The 18703-nt window shown below is 41.0% G+C and overlaps 1 protein-coding gene and 1 long non-coding RNA gene across 8 annotated transcripts in view; one reads left to right on the plus strand and one right to left on the minus strand.

The window, feature by feature from the left end:
- Nucleotides 1-18703, plus strand: part of DGKB (diacylglycerol kinase beta) — a 303881-nt gene that overhangs the window by 273039 nt on the left and 12139 nt on the right. For all 6 annotated transcript variants that reach the window (XM_082193914.1, XM_082193916.1, XM_082193913.1 and 3 more), the window contains one exon: nucleotides 17283-17403. In XM_082193914.1, coding sequence (XP_082050040.1) covers nucleotides 17283-17403 — 121 coding nt within the window. The remainder of the gene's footprint in view (nucleotides 1-17282; nucleotides 17404-18703) is intronic.
- Nucleotides 1-18703, minus strand: part of LOC309515834 — an 89610-nt gene that overhangs the window by 16539 nt on the left and 54368 nt on the right. The window lies entirely within an intron of this gene.

Consider the following 18703-nt stretch of genomic DNA (forward strand, 5'->3'; position numbering starts at 1 on the left):
AATTGGCAGCAGAGAAAATTCACGTATCAAGCAAACTAGACTGACTCTTCCTAGAGCACTTAAGTAGTTATGTAAAGTAAGAGACTGCAATAATTATGTTAAAGGAATCGTAAGAGAATTTGCTTTCCTGAACGTACAATGCTGAAGTTAACTAGCAAATATGAAAATATCCTGCTTTGGAGCATATATTTTTATATTAGCATTGGCTGCAGTTCTTTCACATGATAGCCATCACTATCCTTTCTGCACCATGAAATTTCAAGGCCATTTTAGATATTATAATTTTGTTGGGCAGAAGGCAACAGTCCCATGTTGTTTACCCACTGAAACTCTAAAGTTTGAAGTCACTTTGGATATCTACAGCATCCTTCTAGGATGCAACCAAAATAGGGACTTCGACTTCGTCTTCTTTTTTTTCTTCTTCTTCATCTAAATCTGGTTTTTTTAAACAACAGCTCTGTAATACTCACCCATAAAAACTGTGATATCCCCAGCAGCTTTTCTTGAACTTCACAAGTATGGAGGCCACCTCTAAAACCTGTTTACTTTCTGGAAGAGTGGGGGATAACACATTTCTTCAGTAACCTACTCACTGGAGATCAATTCTGAGTCTTTTCCTACATTTATTCCCCATACTGTTTTGTTTTTGTTTGTTTTTTAAAGAAGACTTGATTGTGTAATATATACCATTGCAAGAGTTTTATAGAGCAGCCTGCAGTTTCAAATATATGCAAAAAGTCCAAATTAAAAGCCTTAATTTTCCAGGATTAATTTACCTTGATTTAGGAAAGAAAAGAGATAATGAAATTGTACAAATGGCAAAGTGTTAAACATGTCCATACAACATTCCTGAATTTATTAGTATGAGGTAATAATAAAATGAGCAGAGAGGCTAAAATGCTCATTATTGCAGGGGGAAAGGCGATTTCATGAGGCAGCAGCATAAAATTCCAAGCAGAACAGGTTTGTGATATGTTAATAGTGCACTCCATTGGGGAGAGGGGAAAACTATTTCCTGTCCTGTCCTGTCCTGTCCCCACTGAGTAGTATATTTTTAACATGAACATTTACCAAAGGAGTGCTTTTGTAAATGAATAGTGAGTGGCATTCTCAGTCTTTAAGGCACTGCAGTATCACTGTCTTCAGTCAATAAGAGCTTGCAATGTAGGGAAGCATTCATAGCTAAATGACAAAGGCATGTATTTGATGGTAGACTGTGGGTTTGTATATATACTTCCGTAAACCTTTCAGTCTAGAGGTTTATATTATCTGGGTGTGCAGTAGCAAAGCCCAGATACATTGATTTTCTCTTTCTAATGAGACATCCAAGACCGCTGTCATTTTAATTTGGGACCTAAACTAATTCTGCGCTAAACACCATGCATGCAGAGTTTTTCTCGAGGGAGGGGTTAAGAAGGCTGGAACAAAAAGTTCAAAACTTTTTCAGATGATATTAGAGGATACACAAGTGGACTATATATATTTACAGATAAATAAATCACGAGAGCCAGATTATTCCCAGGCATGACTTCTTAGGAGTTTCCAAGGAAAAATCTATAGAACCAGAAACAAGATGTCTGGCTGTTCATTAAGAACAGTTGATGCATCACAGGACAAAACAATGACAACAGGTGTCATCAGTTTGGCCCGTTTGTGGTTTGAACCATTCTGCCCTTCCAACATTTGTTTGGCAAAAGGAGATTGTTTTCTGGAATTCGAACACTATCTCTTTTAAGAAAAAAGTGTAATAAAAGCAAAAGCAGAAGAAGAAATGGTTACTCACAAGCTCATATACCAAGTTGTGATTTAGCAGGCAAATAATTTTACCAGTTCCAACACTGTGTACTAATTATTACCAACATGTGTTTTTTTTTTGTAATGCCTCAGATTATTTTAGAGATTGGAATACAGATTTATTTTTCTTTCCTTGTGAGCTGTTCTGTTCAGATTCTTTGAAAGTAGCTCCTGGATGTTACTATTAATTGCATGTAATTTATACCCTTCCCACAATGGGATATGTTCACTTGACTTGAAATCTAAGGGGAAGAGTTACCTCACTGTGTCCTTTCCATCCCCAAACAGCAATGTTAATTGGCCCTGAGTCATGATACAGATGACAAAACTACGACTTGGCATTCACCTCTGTGGGGTTATTCTAAGAGGTTATTCACACAGCTCCAAAGGCAGGCTGATATATATGGACTGTGAGTATTTTACGCTGAAATTAAGCCCATGGTGAAGCAATTGTTTGATTAGTTTACCACATGCCCGTATTCCAAATTTATCAGGTTGGGCTGACATTCTGTCGTGCTTCTGCTGTCTGGCTTTCAAAAGCTTTTACACAGCTTGGTTAAACGTGCCAAGGAGGGCACTAAGATTAATCAATGGCATGGCCACTTAATTGCATACTGAACTGTACTTTGGGATCATGATCCGTTGGCCCTGAGGTTTCAGTCAACAGAACTAGTAAGGAAGATGAACGAGCTATGAAAGTGAGACTATACAGAATGATTATGTGGGCATTATGCAGCAATTAGATGGTATTTTTTGTTGTAGCTTTTTTTTTTAAAAAAAAGGAAAACTACAGGCATCAATGGCATCAAGGCTCTGTCTTGGCTACCTGCCTAGAATTTCAACATTCATCACAAAATAAAGAACACCAAGTTCCCCAGATGGAAGAAGCAATAGATTTGTTAACATTGTTATTACCATTGCTACTCCCTTATGAAGTAGGGACAAATTGAAGCCTATTTTAAACTAGAGTGATACAATTGCCCATTAATGACCAACTTTTCTACTCCAATCCAGAGGAGTTGCCATTTTAGGCTACTGAAGTAAACACAACACAGTCCCACAAAGCACCTTAAAAGACTGATTAATTGCAGTACGAGTGTTTGCAGGCAAGAGGCAAATGGAGAGCTAGATTTTTACATGCTGTAATGCATTCATGCACAATGAAACTTGAGCTGTTACACGCACAACACAATATACCCAGTGTCACATACCACCACAAACCCCTATGATTTTCTGTGCATTGTGCAGCAGCACAAGCATGTGACAATCCTGAAATTAATCTGTGTCCTCCATAAGATCAAGGCTTCATGTTTTTCATGTATAGCACAGCAGCTGGTACTGTTTTGTGGTTATTTATGTATGTACAAGGCCATACAGTTTGTTCATACATAGTTAAAAGCACCTGAAACCATTCATTTTTATCTCACTCTTGCTCCAAGAAGCTCAAGGTACCATATGTGATACTATACACAGCATTGCTGTGAGTTTGATTAAACTGGTCTTCCCCAACTTGGTACCCTCCTGATGCTGTTGGAGTCCAAAAAATCTGGAGGGCAGCAATTTGGGAAAGATTGGCTAGGTCTGGAGTACACAGCATGGTCCCCATCCGTCTGTCCCCAGATGTTGTTGGGCCCTATCCCATCAGCCTCAGCCAGCATGGCCAATAGTCAGGGATGTAGTCTAACAACTTCTGGGCAACTCGATGGCTACCACTGGATTAGTCAGAGATATAGTGGCTGGCCTAAGATAACCCAATGGTGCTTTGAACCCAGGTTTCCTTAGCCTAAGTACAACTCTATACCATGCTAGCTTTCAGTGGATTTAGGTGTGACACATTTCACATAATTTAGGGCAGATAACATAGATGCAATGATACTCCCAGTCCCAACTTAAATTTAGAGTTCAGATTTCTGGAATTGAAATATTAACTAGGTTAATGGTATATCATTCTGATTATGGGAACTTGCATTATTTCTTAAACTGCAGCATATTTGTTAAAAGAAAAGTATTTAAAATAAAAATTTTAATTGAATACCTATAAGTTTTAAAGCCTTATCAAGAAAAACAGCTACATTTCATTTACATCGAATCTCAACATGCTCACACCAGATGGTGCTTCATTTCAGGTCAGAAAATAATGGAGGAGTCTGGCTTTAAAAATCTAAGTAACAAGAAAAAAAGATGAAAAACAAGGAATTAAAATTTGCAAGAGCACTTTTCATTTAAAACCAGCCTTCCATAATTTTTCATATATCATTATTTAGCCTTTATCAATTTCTTTTAATATGGGTGTAATGCATTTAAAATAAGAAATATTTAAATTATTTGGGTCAGTAATTTCATTCACACACACACACACTTTTTCTACATAGCATTCAGCTGTGTCTCTCCCCCCCCCCCATTTAATTAATTAATTAATTGTGTAAGGGCTTCTGATTCTTATCAGGAATGCAGCATGTGGGGAGAATAAATTTCCACCCCCAGTGCGCATGGCTACCAGCAGATTTAACAGTTTGCGTTGGTGTCAATGGGAACTTCTCTCTCTCTCTAAGAATTGATAACTTTCTTCCCCCACTTGCCCTGGCAATGTAATTAATAAAGGAAAAACGGAAGATGTAACAGCACATTCCTCAGTGTATAGTTTTGCTCTGTGCTATTCGTGTTAGGGGGGGAAATGCTGGAGGATGGGCAGTTGAAAATTCAGTTGTCAAGAGAATAAAACTGTTTTTCATTAGAGGACGTGATTACAGTATAAACAATCATAATGCAACTTTTACACAAACGCAGCAATAGAATCATTTGGGTCTCTTCTCATATATATATTTCTGAACTTGATAGTTATTTAATGGTTTCTGTGGTGTAGTCGGCACAGATGAAAGTTTCTTACTCCATCATTCTAGTGAATCAGGCGCTCTGGTAATAAACCTGAAGGAAGTGTGTGGAAGCAAGGTCTTACGTTGCCTATGAGTGTCTAACATGCCAGTGATATCAGTCGGAACCTTTCGTGGATGTTAGTAGAAATGGACATACAGATTTTATCCAAATGGTGTAATCTAGAAAGGATCATTTTTTTCATATTATTAGCAAAACCTTGTCGCTTTTGAGTCCAGTTGGGAACAGGGTACATTGTGGATTTCTCGTCCCATGCAGGAACCCCTGCTCCAGATCCAGACCCTAGTTTGGGGGACAGTAAGTTTTAATCCTTTGTTCCCTGTTGAGGTCTCAGTCTGGATTGGGCAAGTTGCTTGCAACTTGTATTGCCAAAAAAAAGTCCTGTTTGTCTAGGATGCTCCATTCCATTTCTCTCTGCCTTCTCCATTTTCTTTTTTCTTTTTATTCTCCATCATTCCATGGTTCTAAACATCCTTAGTCCTCTTAAAGGAGGTGAGAGAAATTCAATTCAGTTCATATTTAAAGGTAAAACTCCCTGATTTTTGCTTTCCAAAGCGATACAAAAAGAAACACTCAAGTATCCTTTGAAATTTTCATTTTTCTGAATGGGGAAGTTATCCAGCCAAGTAATTGTGCTAAAGTGTGCTTTAAAATGCATTTATTCATGAAAATAACATACTAAAATGCATTATATTAGGGGAATTGATTTGTAAAAAATTGCAAATGAGACAAAATTGCATGCAAATTTATGTATATTAGGAGAAATCTGTCTAAAACACTGATGAATTTTCATGAATATTTTTTTTTTTAAAAAATACCCAAACTGATGGAGGGAACTGAACATAAGGTTGGAAAAATGAGAAATTGAGAGAAACATCTGCAATCCTAAATAAGTTTACTAGTGGGTCAGTCCCATTGAAACTAGAGGGACTTAAAAGCATTCTTGTTCTACCAGCCAGTAGTGAAAGGCTTCTCAAATTTTGAATTTTAAGTCTGTCAAGTAAAACTCTAGTTCTAGAGCTCACTACAAAGAAGCCTCTGAAAACACAACCCGTGATTTATTAACTGATAGCTGTATTGAAGGAGGCTGTTTGTTTATGCAAAGCTACCCTCATCCAAGCAGATCAAAGATGATACAGATTGTTGGTGGGGAGGGGGAATTGTGTGACTTCCATCTTCAAACTAAGAGCCAGCACCGGGATGAATGAAATTTATCACATAATCCGGAGCCAGATGTATAAAATACTCCAATGCATAAGATGGGGCTAGGAGTGTAGGAGCTAATCTGATGTACACAGATGCTTGCTGTCAAGATTTCTCAAGCTGCCCTGACATTTCCTTTGCACCTGGCACTGGAGGTGTCAGCTATGCCAGTTTCGTCCCCCCAACACAGATGTTCTTGTTGTGCTACTTTGTATGTGTAACATTTAAGTTGATGTTTAGCTCAAACACAGCACACATAAATACTGTAATCCAGAGACCACCCATTTATTAGTGCACCTGCATCATTCACTTCCTTTCATTCTTTTCAAAGTGTTGCAAGTTATCTCCTGCACTTCTGGACTTAGTGTCGAGACTAGGGGGCTCCCCCTCCCTTTTGTAAGAAGGAGAGGTTAAAATGTCCCTGTTGCTTTCCTATGTATAGATGACTTACGCTTTTGGAAGGGAAAAATATTATACTGCGCACGTCATACATAGTCACAGTGTGAGTTGCAAAGCACCCTTTGGGTTTGCACTAAAGCCACTCTATCTGTTGTCTTGATTTACAAGAAGCATTATTTTAAAGGCCTCTATTTTCTCATCTAAGCCCTTGAAATACAAATACGGCGCAGAAAAGCACTCGTCCGCATACTTAACTTTAAGCACATAAATAGCCCCATTGAAGCATGCATTTAAGCCTAAAGTACAGCCCTCCATGTCAATTATTTCAATATTTTGTTAAAAAAGGATTCTTGCCAAATATGATCAAGCAATCTTTTCCATTCACTCTTATCAGCAGGGGGCTACAGAATCCTGCCACCAGGCTTCCCCCCTCCCTCCTTATGAACATAGATATGCAAATCAGACACTTTCACCCAAACTTTACTCGTTAGCATAATTTAGGGTGACATCACATGGGTGTTGGATTTGCCCTATCTGCTGTTTTTCCTCTCTGTATGATACTTTTCTCCTCATGGAGGAAAAAATATCTCCCCCCCCACTTTGTTATCCCAGTTTGGAGAAGTATGCCTCTTTGGTAATGTGCCCATGTGGCTTATTTCATATACAGTGGTTCCTTGGGTTACAAACACCTCGGGTTACAAACACTTCGGGTTACAGACTCCGTAGTACATTGAGTTAAGAACTTTACCTCAGGATGAGAACAGAAATTGCGCGCTGGTGGCATGGCGGCAGCGAGAGGCCCCATTAGCTAAAGTGGTACTTCAGGTTAAGAACGGCTCTCCGGAGCAAATTAAGTTTGTAACCAGAGGTACCACTGTATTTTTTATTAAAGCTGAATTGTTGGGAAAAAAAACCCTGTTTTTGCCAATCAGATTTTGAGCCTTGTCATGTTTCAGAATTGTTTCCTATACAGTTTCCCTCAAGCAGCTATTGGTGCTGCCAGAGTTTGTGATGTGGCTTGTTTATGATCTCAGAGAGGTCTTAGAAAGTTTAGGCGGCGTCTTGTCCCCCACCTTGCTTGAATGTTCACACATTTGTAACAACTTGCACAGATTTTGATGTGGCTGTAGCCTATGAAATTGTTGGTCAGATGTGGGGTCTGCTTCTCTGTGAAGCACAAAGGAACCGTACCATATGCATGTGAAAGACCACCATCTTGACCATAAATGGACTGTTTGTTGCATTGATATCCCAACTTTTTCTCCAAGGAGCTGAAGGTAGCATGCATAGATCTCTCCCTGCTCAATTAATCCCCACAACAATCCTCACTAATTAGTTTAGTGAGCTTCAGGGCCCAGTGGGAATTTGAACCCTGGTCTTTCAGGTCCTAGTCCAACATGCTAACTGGTTCCCTTTGTCACTATGGCATCTGCGCAGGGCTGTCCAACAAAAGCCTTCTGAACAGTCCAGTGTCCGCTGCTCAGGGTGGGGAACCACAGTCCTGGGAGATGAAGGAAGCCCTTCAGGCCTTTCTGCCTGCACAGCAAGACTCTCCCCAGCTCCCACAGTCACTATCCTGTCGCATGTTCACCTCAAGTGCATTTGCCTGACTATATTGTGCGCCTGAACAAAACAAATGCATCTGGCTTGCCCCGACAGAAAGATGCAAGTTGGTATATATGTGTGCTTAGAAATCTCTGCATTTTACATGCCTCCTGGACAGAGTACGTGTCAGAGCAGATCCCCAAGGGTTCCTTGATACTCTATAGTAGAGTTTCTCAATCTTGGGGCCCCAATTCTTGGACTCCCCCCTGTTATTTCTAACAAAATTTCACAATTGGCAATAGTGGAGTCACTGTGCGGTTGGCACCCTCAAGACTCAGGAACCCACATGTTGGAAGTCTAAGACCAGAGAGGGTTAAGCCAGGAATTTGCCCTGTTCTCCAGGAGAAGAAGAGGGCTGGAGAGTTGGCTTTATGCTATGTCTCAATTGCAAGGGATTGGCTGGAGGAAGACATGGTGGTCTGGGGTCCCGGGATTTAACAATTAACTGGTTTCCCCATTTACTTCTGGGGCTGAATGTGACCCCCCCAAAAAAAGTGGTGTGACAGCACCTATTGGGTAAGAAGACCTAACTGGCAGCACTGCAGGGCTGTTGTTGGTCAAGGAAGGGGGCCTGAGAGGCTCCCCCCTCTTCTCCATATGAGACGCTCTGGAAACATTTATATTGAAGAGCAGCATATATTACACCAGTTGCTGGGAATTGCAGGTGAGAAGTGTGCTATTGCCTTCATGTCTTACTTGCAGGCTTCCCACAGGTATCTAACTGGCCATTGTGAGAATAGCATGCTGGACCAGATGAGTCATTAGCCTCATCAATCAGGCCTGGCTTAAAAATTTGAAACAGTTGCCTTGTGGAGGGATGGGTAGTGTTTAGTGCACTTACAGAACATAAGCCACCTATAGATAGTCCATGCATCTAATTGTCTGAGGGGAGAGGAAGATAAGAGACCTGCAGGTATAGGGTGGTATAGAAATTTAATAATAATAAGTATGGGGATCTGACTTTTCATGTCTTTTCTATATCGTATGTAGAATTGTGTCATGGTAGCATCATTAAGGTTCAGAAATGTATAATGTGCACTTTTTAAGTTTCTCCATCTGCCCGTTCTCCGTGGGGATACTAATCCTCCTGACAAGTGCAACATGTGACCTTAGTTTCCATTTAACCAAATGCCTGAGAACCGAAACACGTTTATTTGTGCACTCTGAAGTTTTTATTACTCTGGTTCATCTCACATTTATAATTACCTATCAGCAGTCCGTCCCTCTAACAGCAAATGCCGGTGTTGAGTGCCGACAAAAATTCTGCCAAACTGGAGCTGCTGAGAAACCGGAGGGAGGGTAGCAGTATGCTGGATTTGCAACAGTACAAGTGTCCTTCAAAAGGAAAACCTAGCAGGGAAAGCTGCCCCCAAGTAGCCATGGAATGTTGTGTTTAAGTTGAAAAAGGGGGAAATGGAAAACTGGTGAAAGGGGGAGTAAAATGCTATCCTTCAGTTTTTAACAGTGTATACTGTATGGTATCTTGGAGGGGGAAGGCATGACTGACTAGCTGGCTAGAACTCTAAACAGGAGCACTCCTGTTCGGCAGTGAAGAGGATGCTCACTGCCAAATTTTGATACCGGCGCCACTTGTTTCTCTCCATTAACAATCTCTTCTTGCCATTAACCCCAGCCGTCACCTTGATGAAGGTGCAAGCATATGAACGCCTTTGAAAACAGTAAGTGGTCCTGGATTGTAGGGTTGAAAAAATCTAAGCCCATGAGGGTGCCTCCACCCTTGCTTACAGCAGGAATGGGTACAATTTTTCTTCTTCCCCTAGGAAGCAACTCATTTGCTTTTGTGTATGAATTGGGCTTGACCATGGAGAACAGTCCAAGGAAATATGGGTAAAAACACCAAAGCATAAGACACTGAGATATCTTCACATTCTTAAATTTTTTCCTTGGTGGGAAAGGGTAGGGAAATAACATTGATAAATGGAGTATTTATGAGTGGTGAGTGGGGGAGGGGGAGGCGGCTTAATTGAAATCCTTAATTGTGTTTGTCTTTTATTCATGTGAATACTGTGTGAGATGTGCAATTTAACAAGATGCACAACTCAGATGCAGATTGCATTGATTCAACTTTCTCGGTTCCAGTATCTTTTCTTTTCTAGGTAAGGGCATGTTTATAGACCACTGAAATGTATAATGTTACTAGAAACCATTTGAAGTAAATGCCAAAACTGTTAGAAGTAATCTGAGAACAAGATCTATTTCTGTTAGTGGAAACGGCCCTGATTTGTTCATATTGTTTGTGCATGATGTGCAGCAATCTGATATCGCCCGGACAAACAGGAAGATATCAGGTTTGAATTTCTTAAATATCCAGCTAAAAGCAGCGAATGGTCTGAGCACATTAAAATTCCATTTTCCCTTTACAAGTGTTTGCTTCAGATGACCCCCACTGATCTTAAATATATTTCTGTATCTGTAACTGAATAGAGGTTTTTCTGTACATCATGTTCTAATGATACTCTGGCCTTTAGCCAACAAGGCACTGAATAAGGCTATTTTTAAAATACAGAAACTGGGAACAGCTGCAGCAATCAAATTTGATAAAAACAGAGAAGAACTTTGCTTCCCCCTCCCAGTTTTTTTTTTTAAATATAGTTTGTCCAAGTTCAGAATCCTTTCATAGAATGGCTTTTGTTCCATTGCATGAAGGGAACCATAAAACCAATATGGTGAACATCCTTTTAAAACAAATAACTTTTTTAAAACATACAGCTTAAAATAATAGGCACCTTTTTGCGTGCATGGCCAGCTTCAAAGCAGAATTATGCTTCCAACTATTAAAAGAATAACTGTCAAAAGAGAATACATTTTCCCCAAGGTATACCAAAGGTTTTCCATAATGATCTCCTGAAAGTGCAAGATGAAACCCCTTGTTTCAAAATGTTAGAACCCTAGAAGTTGGTATTTGTTCTTAATGCTATATTCACAGAGGGAAAGAGAATAGTGCTTTCAAGGCCCAAGTTCTTTTTTTTTCTTTTTCATTTTATGCTTTATTATTAATCAGGAAGTGTGCTTGTTTAAAGGGGACACACATACACTAAAGGAAAATGCTTCTTAAAATTTCTCACAATTAATTAGGTCTTCTGTTTTTCTCCTCTTACTTTCTAGTTAGAGTAGATGATTATATTTAGACTCTACATCTGCCACTTTAAGCACATTTTGAATCGCCTTTTACCGATGTATGTGTGGAAGACAGAATGGAAGATCATTATTATAATTATAAATTTATTTGGACTCTGCCTTTTTCTCTGACGTGACTCAAGGCAGCTTACAAATAAAAATAAGAACTGCTAGAAATATTGGGGAGGGGGACAGTCATTAAGAAGCAAATAAACACTTATAAAATTAAAACTATGTACATATATTAAATCTATTAAAACCATACCAATAATAGCAATGAAAAAGAGCATGGCAGCAGCCCTTTCATTAAAAGTAGCCAGTTCCCAAAACCCTCTTGGAACAAAACTGTATTCACCTGCTGGCGGAAAAATAACATGGAGGGACCCAGGCTAGCTTCACTAGTGAGGGAATTCCAAAGTCTGGGAGCAGCCACCAAGAAGGCTCTCTCCCACATCCCTAAGGGTGTCTGTGAGGGTGGCAGGATGACCCTCAAACATCTCAAAACCATAGATGTCAACTTTCAGATTTAAAAATAAGGGATCAGCAGCATAGCTGTCAACTTTCAGATTTGAAAATAAGGGATCAGCAGCCTCACCTGTCCCGGAGACAGTCTACGGGATATCTAACAATCTGGGATAGCAGCAGGAAGCAGCAGGAAACGGCACTGAAATATGGGAATTTCCCGCAAAAAAGGAATGGTTGATAGCTATGCAAAACCAAGGCAAGTTTGAGGGAATATGGTCTTTCAGAGACAATGTGATAGTACCTCACTTTGTTTGGGTCAGGACAGCACAGTTGGGGCTCTTACAGAGGCCTACTCCCAACAGTTCATTTTGTATTAGAAAAATACCAGTACGGTACTAAGCATTTGCCGTAGACTCCAGGATCAAATAATACTTAATATACCGGGGATGAGGAACCTGCAGCCCATGGGCCAGTTCTTTTAATCTCACCTTTAAATTCACTCCTTGAGTGTATTGTAGGCATATTGGTAATTCTTATCCAGAAACGGGGAGACTGTGCCTTCCCCAGGTTGTGTTGGACCACAACTCCCAACATCTCTAACCATGGCCATGCTGGTATAGTGCCATATGCCGTTGTATCTCAGGTTGCAGTTCACAACCCAGAGGTGATTCACGCATGTCCTTGACATCTCATCAGTCAGTTACTCAAGAGCCGGTGTCTTTTGGCTCACCATATGAACCGCCCACAGTGTTGTGCACCAGTGAGGATGAGGCAATGTCAAGTGACTGTAGCAACTCTGTAGGCATCATGTCATGCAGTCATCAGGTGGCAAACTAAACCTTCACCTTATTTTGGGGTGAGCGTGGAAAACAGCTCTGTTTACACCAGATACTGTGCAAGTGCCTGCAAAATGACTTGAAAACTTTCCTTTCTGAAATTGGACCGCTGACAATGCAACATCATTTGGTCATTTATTTTTATATCCAAGCATTGAGACATTTTGTTACGGTTAGCAATAGTTCATCTTAAAGCATACAAACCTTTGACGTTAAGCATGCCTTTGGCACTCGCTGCAGCAGCAGTTCCTGTCTCTGTGTATGAAAACGTCTCTACCTTCCTGCATATTGCAAAACTGTGTTGTTTTAGTTGGGCTGCTTTTGGGTTTCTTTCTTTCTTTTTTTTAATGCAGCACTCAAAGCAGACACTGGTGAATAGGAGAGCCTTCAACTCAGCACGTTTCCAAGGGCTCTGGCAGTAAGCCAGATCTCAAAATTCCATGCTATATTTTAGCTAGAACCCAAACTTTTTTCCCCCCAGTGTGATGATTACCATGCTTTAATTACATTTAGGAAGCCTTGTATCCTCATCTCTCTAAAGACAAACTGCCAACAGGGAGAGATTTACCACCAACCGTTGATGTTTTTTATGTAAATGTACTTGACTAAGTGCAGTAACCCCAAATTCTAATAGAGACTTTCAATCTCTTGCCAGGTCTGCAAGTGTTTATATATGGCCAAGATAAATTGGATATTTACAAAACAGCTTTATTATAGGGGAACAATCCTCCATGTGTAAATCACCACTTCTAATCATAACACTACTGGGTTCCTTTCCACCCCAGCTCTTGTTTATGTCCCTTGATTTATATTCACCGAGAAGTGTTTAAATGTAGTGTTTGAGGCAATGGCCTGGTATAGCCTTGTAGCACAGACTTCTCAAAAGCTCTCGAGGCTCTTCAGTATATTATCACCATCTTGGTTCGGGCAGTGCAATAAGGGAACAAGCATTCACAAACGCAGCATTGCTTAGATTTCACTTTGTCCCTTTAATTGTTCAGACAGCCTGATGGGAGGAAATAGAAGGGAAATCTCCCTGGTGACTTCATCCTCTCTCCCGCCCAATCCACCCCATCCCCACACTTTGGGAACGAGGGCAAAGGGTCAGATGCCCCTCTCCACATGCCATTCGCATGCTGCTGACATCAGCAGTCACTCATGAGAGCTAGCTTTGTTTACCAACGGTGCTAATCTGAAGAGAGGCGTGAAGTAGTTTGGTTTGTGGAAGAGGGCAGAAGCGGCATGGTGCTGTGCAAACATTCCCACACAGTCTGATAGGTCATTCGCACAGAAAACAAGTGAAAGTCTTCATGTCGTGGGCAAAGTTCAGCATAAAGCCAACAGGCTCTCAAGGTGAAAATTGTGAAAATTCTGAGCCGGCGGATGGCCCAGAAGGGGGAAATCAGAGACAGAAGATTTTCTGGTATGGATGGATTTTTAAAAATAATAAAAGGACCCTTTAAAAAAAAAAAAGGATGCAAGGCCATCATAAGATAATACTCAGTGGGTGTCTGTATTAAGCCATTGCCTCTGGACTTACACTAACAATGGAGTGTGGGCACGCATTGTAGGAGTACGTTGTGCTAAGTTTTGCTCTCTGCTTGTTTTGTCTTTTACGTTTTTAAAAATGAAAATACCTTTTTTTGAATCTCAGCAAAAAGAAGATATGCAATAGTTTTGGGGCAAGGTTATGACCCTCTAAACACATCGCCCATTTATCTGTATATATCAGTCTCCCCCTCCTTTTCTGGAACTGATTATATTGCCTAATCTTGCCCCACTCTCTTAAGACAGGGAAGTTTATAGTCTAGACCAGGATTGGGGAACCTTTTTCAGCCCAAAGGCTACATTTCTTAATGGGCAACCTTCTTGCCAAGGAGTGTTTGTGTGTGTGCCAGTGTTGAGCAGGGCTAGAGGCATAAGTGCATGGAACAATGACTGTGATTCTTACTTTTGTACAGTAGGCTGTATTTCAGCTGCATAAAAGTCAGAGGTTTTGTCTACCCACACTTCTCTCCATCAAGACAAGCAACCTTGAACATCATAGTTCAAGGATGCTAGGCAAATGCAGTTGGAGAGAGTGAGGAACAGAGCCATTGAGGAGTGTGGCATGGAAATAGGGGGCATGGGAGGAGTCACAAGACAGTGCTCAGTTTGGAAAGCACCAATCAGCTGTTGGGGGAAAGTGGGCTTGACTTACTACTCTCCCACTCTCGCAAGCAGGTGATCAGTGCAATAAAATATAATGGGAATGCCAATCTCTTTGGACCTGTGCAGTAGGAACTGCGAGAGAGAGAGAGAGAGAGAGAGAGAGAGAGAGAGAGAGAGACTCATCTGCATATGGGAATAAATTTTGGGTGCAATTAGCACATGGAACTCTGTTTCTGTGTGCACAACTTGGTCCTGAGAAGGTTCAAGGCATATTTAATTCACACTTTTGGTAAGTTCTTCCATTGCTGTGCTAAATAGATATTCTTTAATGACCTCATTAAAGAGTGGATAGTGCTTGTTCAGAAGAAGTTCCAAGTTCCTTGGGTCTACTGATTTCCATTCATCAGTCACACAGTGAACTTTAACCAGATCCCACTAGCACTGCAGGGTTGGAGGAAGAGAAATACTGCCACTGAACTAGCATAGATCTTTAAAGATATAAGAAAGTGTATTAGTATTTACATGTCATATGTTTGTATGACTTGTATATGTACTTGAGTAAGTGCAATAACCCCAAATTCGCACTTGTGTGACACGTGTGTGGTTGATGTTTATTCTATCATTCCTGGAAATAACATTTCCCATTAAAACTGATATTAACAACTAATCTATGAAGCAGGGGCATTTAGGCATCTAGAACTGAAGTAAAATGTTCCTGCTCCTTGTCCATCTGTTCCTGGCAACAAATTTGAGTAATCAATGATGTCTACTTGCTTTTTTAAAAAGAAAAAGTTAATACTTTTCAAATTCTGTGAGAGCATCTCTCTCTCTCTCTCTCTCTCTCTCTCTCTCTCTCTCTCTCTGTGTGTGTGTGTTTGTTAGTTACCAAAATAGACAAAGAGCACCTTAAATGATCATACTGTCAGACTGCATTCGTAAGTCCACTTGCACTCAGTGGGACTTCATCCAGAATAAACGTATTTGACATTGCAATGTATAGCTGCAATACTATGCATACTTGGGAGCGAATCCCACAGAATTCAGTGGGACTTGCTTTTGAGCAAACATGCATAGGACTGGACCATAAGACCACATTCTACTTCCTCCACATACAGAAAATGGAGTGCAGTGAGGCACATTATAGTGTACTGTGATGATTCCATGGCATTTTCGTGCACTCTGGTTTCCGTCACAGTGTTCCATTACGCTAGTAGTGGTTTAGTTATGCTCGCCACATGACCCGGAAATCTGTCTGTGGACAAACGCCAGCTCCCTCGGCCTGAAAGCGAGATGAGCGCCGCAACCCCATAGTCGCCTTTGACTGGACTTAACCGTCCAGGGGTCCTTTACCTTTTTTACCATTCCCAGCCTAATGTTGGGCTCATCATCCACTCTTTTCATGGAAAAGGCTGCAAGGTGGCATGAGTTCCCAGAGGCTAGTGCCTTTGTCATCCAATGCATCAACATTTTGGGCCCATTTTGGATGTAGCGATTGTGCTTTAATAAACCATAATGTATTAAAGCAACAATAAATTGCAGGCCTACACTCTCTGCCACCCCATATCTCCTTCCCCTGCAAATTTAGCACTTTAATCTTGGACTAAGCAGGTGTCAAGAACTTTGAGCCCTTCAGATGTGGATGAACTTCAACTCTTATAATTCCTGGGCATTGGGTGTGCTTGCCAGCACTGATGGGAGTTGTAGTTCAACAACATCAGGAGGGCCAAAGATTCTCCACACCTGGTTTAAACCACAATTCCATTACATTTCAACTGAGGAACTGTGGTTTAATGTCAGTTTACTAACCAGAATCTGAAACTGTGGTTTATTCTGACCTCAGATCCTCATTGGAAAACTGACATTAAGACAGTTGTATTAAGCCAAAAATGACTGTTTTTCTCCTACTTCCACTTCAGGCAGTTTCCCAGGCTAGGGTATTGTATTAATATTTAAACTTTACACCTATTTTGAAAAGTCTGAACATATTTTCTCTCTCTTATGGTTTCTTATGATCGGTGGAAATAGCTTTTCTAAAAGCTGCTTTCGACTTTAGTTTTTCTGGGGTTTTCCCTTTCAGTTGACATGTTTCAATGTTCCAAGACAAAATATTTCTAATAAAAGAATCACACATGTGACAATGGATCGTTCTTCCATCCTGGTCTTATTGAGAAACAATGTGGCATAAAATTGTGGCAAGAAGTTATTAAGATCTGATATTGTCACAAGCTCGTGTCTCCACTTAGCAAAATTAATGATCCTGTCTTTCATAGTTGCTTTTTGACAAAAATTGAAAAATAGCACCTTTACCTTTTTTATTATTTTTTAAGCATACAATTGACAACTCTGCAGAACAATGTGAACACGGCTGTTTCCATCACAGAGGGGGGAAGGGCAAGAGAGTTTTCTTTGCAGAGGAGGCCATAAGAACATGGAGCCAGTAGCCCACCATGTTTCAGGGGAGATTTATAAGAACAGGGAGCCATTATCTTGTGGATAGTGCATAAAGACATTAATAATTTTAGTTTTACATATATTAAAGAGCCTGAGAGTATGTAAGAACTTTTACTCAATGCAGGGGCCTGAGCATGAGATTACAAAAAACATACAGTCTCCGAAACCTAGATGCATTCTCTCTTTCCTGCAACATTAGTAATACAAAACAATGTTTTCAATTGCACATTTTTAGGGATCTCTGGTGAGAGGGGAAGAACAAGACGAGGAGCTGCTGTTCTGGGCAGCAGCGATGCTTATCCTCCATGGCTTCTTCCTCTGTTCTAAGTGTTGTGCTTTTGTTTTCAGATCTCAGTGATCAGCTGGTGGAAGTTGTTGGTCTGGAGGGAGCCATGGAGATGGGTCAAATATACACTGGGCTGAAAAGTGCTGGGAGACGTCTTGCTCAATGCTCATCTGTTATCATCAGGTAAGAACTACATTTTCCTCTGCAAAAGTAGGGTTGTGAATCTACTGGTTGGACGGAACAATATTAAAGCAGGGACCACCAACTTCTTTGGACCAGTGGGCGCATTTTGATGGGGGCACTAGTCATAAGTAGCTACTATGGGGCGCAGGGTGTGGCTTAATGCAAAATGGCTGTGAAAGGACATCATTCCATTCACCGCTGGAAATTAGGAAGCAATGGTTGGATTTCCCTCTTGGAAACCCTATTTGCTTCTGGGCCAGTATGCTTGTCTGCTCAGCCAAATCCTTCATTGTTAGCATGATAATAATTTGCTCACTCCTGAAAACAAAGAGATCTGCCTGTAATTCGTTGGGTCAGTCTTCTCACTTTTCTTATATATTGGAAGCACAGTTCCTTCACTCCATCCTTGCATAATTGTCCTGTCTAGACTGTCACTTGGAACATGGCGGGGGGGGGGCGATATTCAGACCACTACCTAGCATAAGTCTTCAGAAACTCTGGTGGTATAAAACCATGTCTCAGACCATTTGCATTTACTTTTCCAGTGGACAAAACACTGTATTTTGCTTCTGTGCCATTGTTTAATCTTAGCAAACACATTCTCCTTATATCCTTATATAGATAAAATGGCCCCATCCATGCACAGGAATGGAGGTATCAACAGCCTTGGGCGAGGACCCACATTTTGTACCAAGTATAAACAAATGTTCGGGATGCGGGTGGCGCTGTGGGTTAAACCACAGAGCCTAGGACTTGCCAATCAGAAGGTCGGCAGTTCGAATCCCTGTGACGGGGTGAGCTCCCGTTGCTTGGTCCCTGCTCCTGCCAACCTAGCAGTTCGAAAGCACGTCCAAGTGCAAGTAGATAAATAGGTACCGCTCCGGCGGGAAGGTAAACGGCGTTTTCGTGCGCTGCTCTGGTTTGCCAGAAGCGGCTTTATCATGCTGGCCCCATGACCCGGAAGCTGTACGCCGGCTCCCTCGGCCAATAAAGCGAGATGAGCGCCGCAACCCCAGAGTCGGTCACGACTGGACCTAATGGTCAAAGGTCCCTTTACCTTTTTATAAACAAATGTTCAGGGGAGGAACCCAATGAGGACTGAGCATGCTTCATGGGGCTTGAATGCCGATCTGATTAGGAGTGGAGGAAACAGCAAATAAAAAGGGGGGTGAGAGAGGAAAAACAAAAGAGACTAGGTCCCCCCCTCCTTCTTTAAGCAGTTTTTTCTAAGAGCCCCAAAATATTAGTAGCAAAAACATTCCTGGTGCCCAATTTTCTCCATTATGATGTTATTAACATT

Source organism: Podarcis vaucheri (genome assembly GCF_965113315.1).
Source record: "Podarcis vaucheri genome assembly, chromosome: 12".
NCBI lineage: Eukaryota > Metazoa > Chordata > Lepidosauria > Squamata > Lacertidae > Podarcis > Podarcis vaucheri.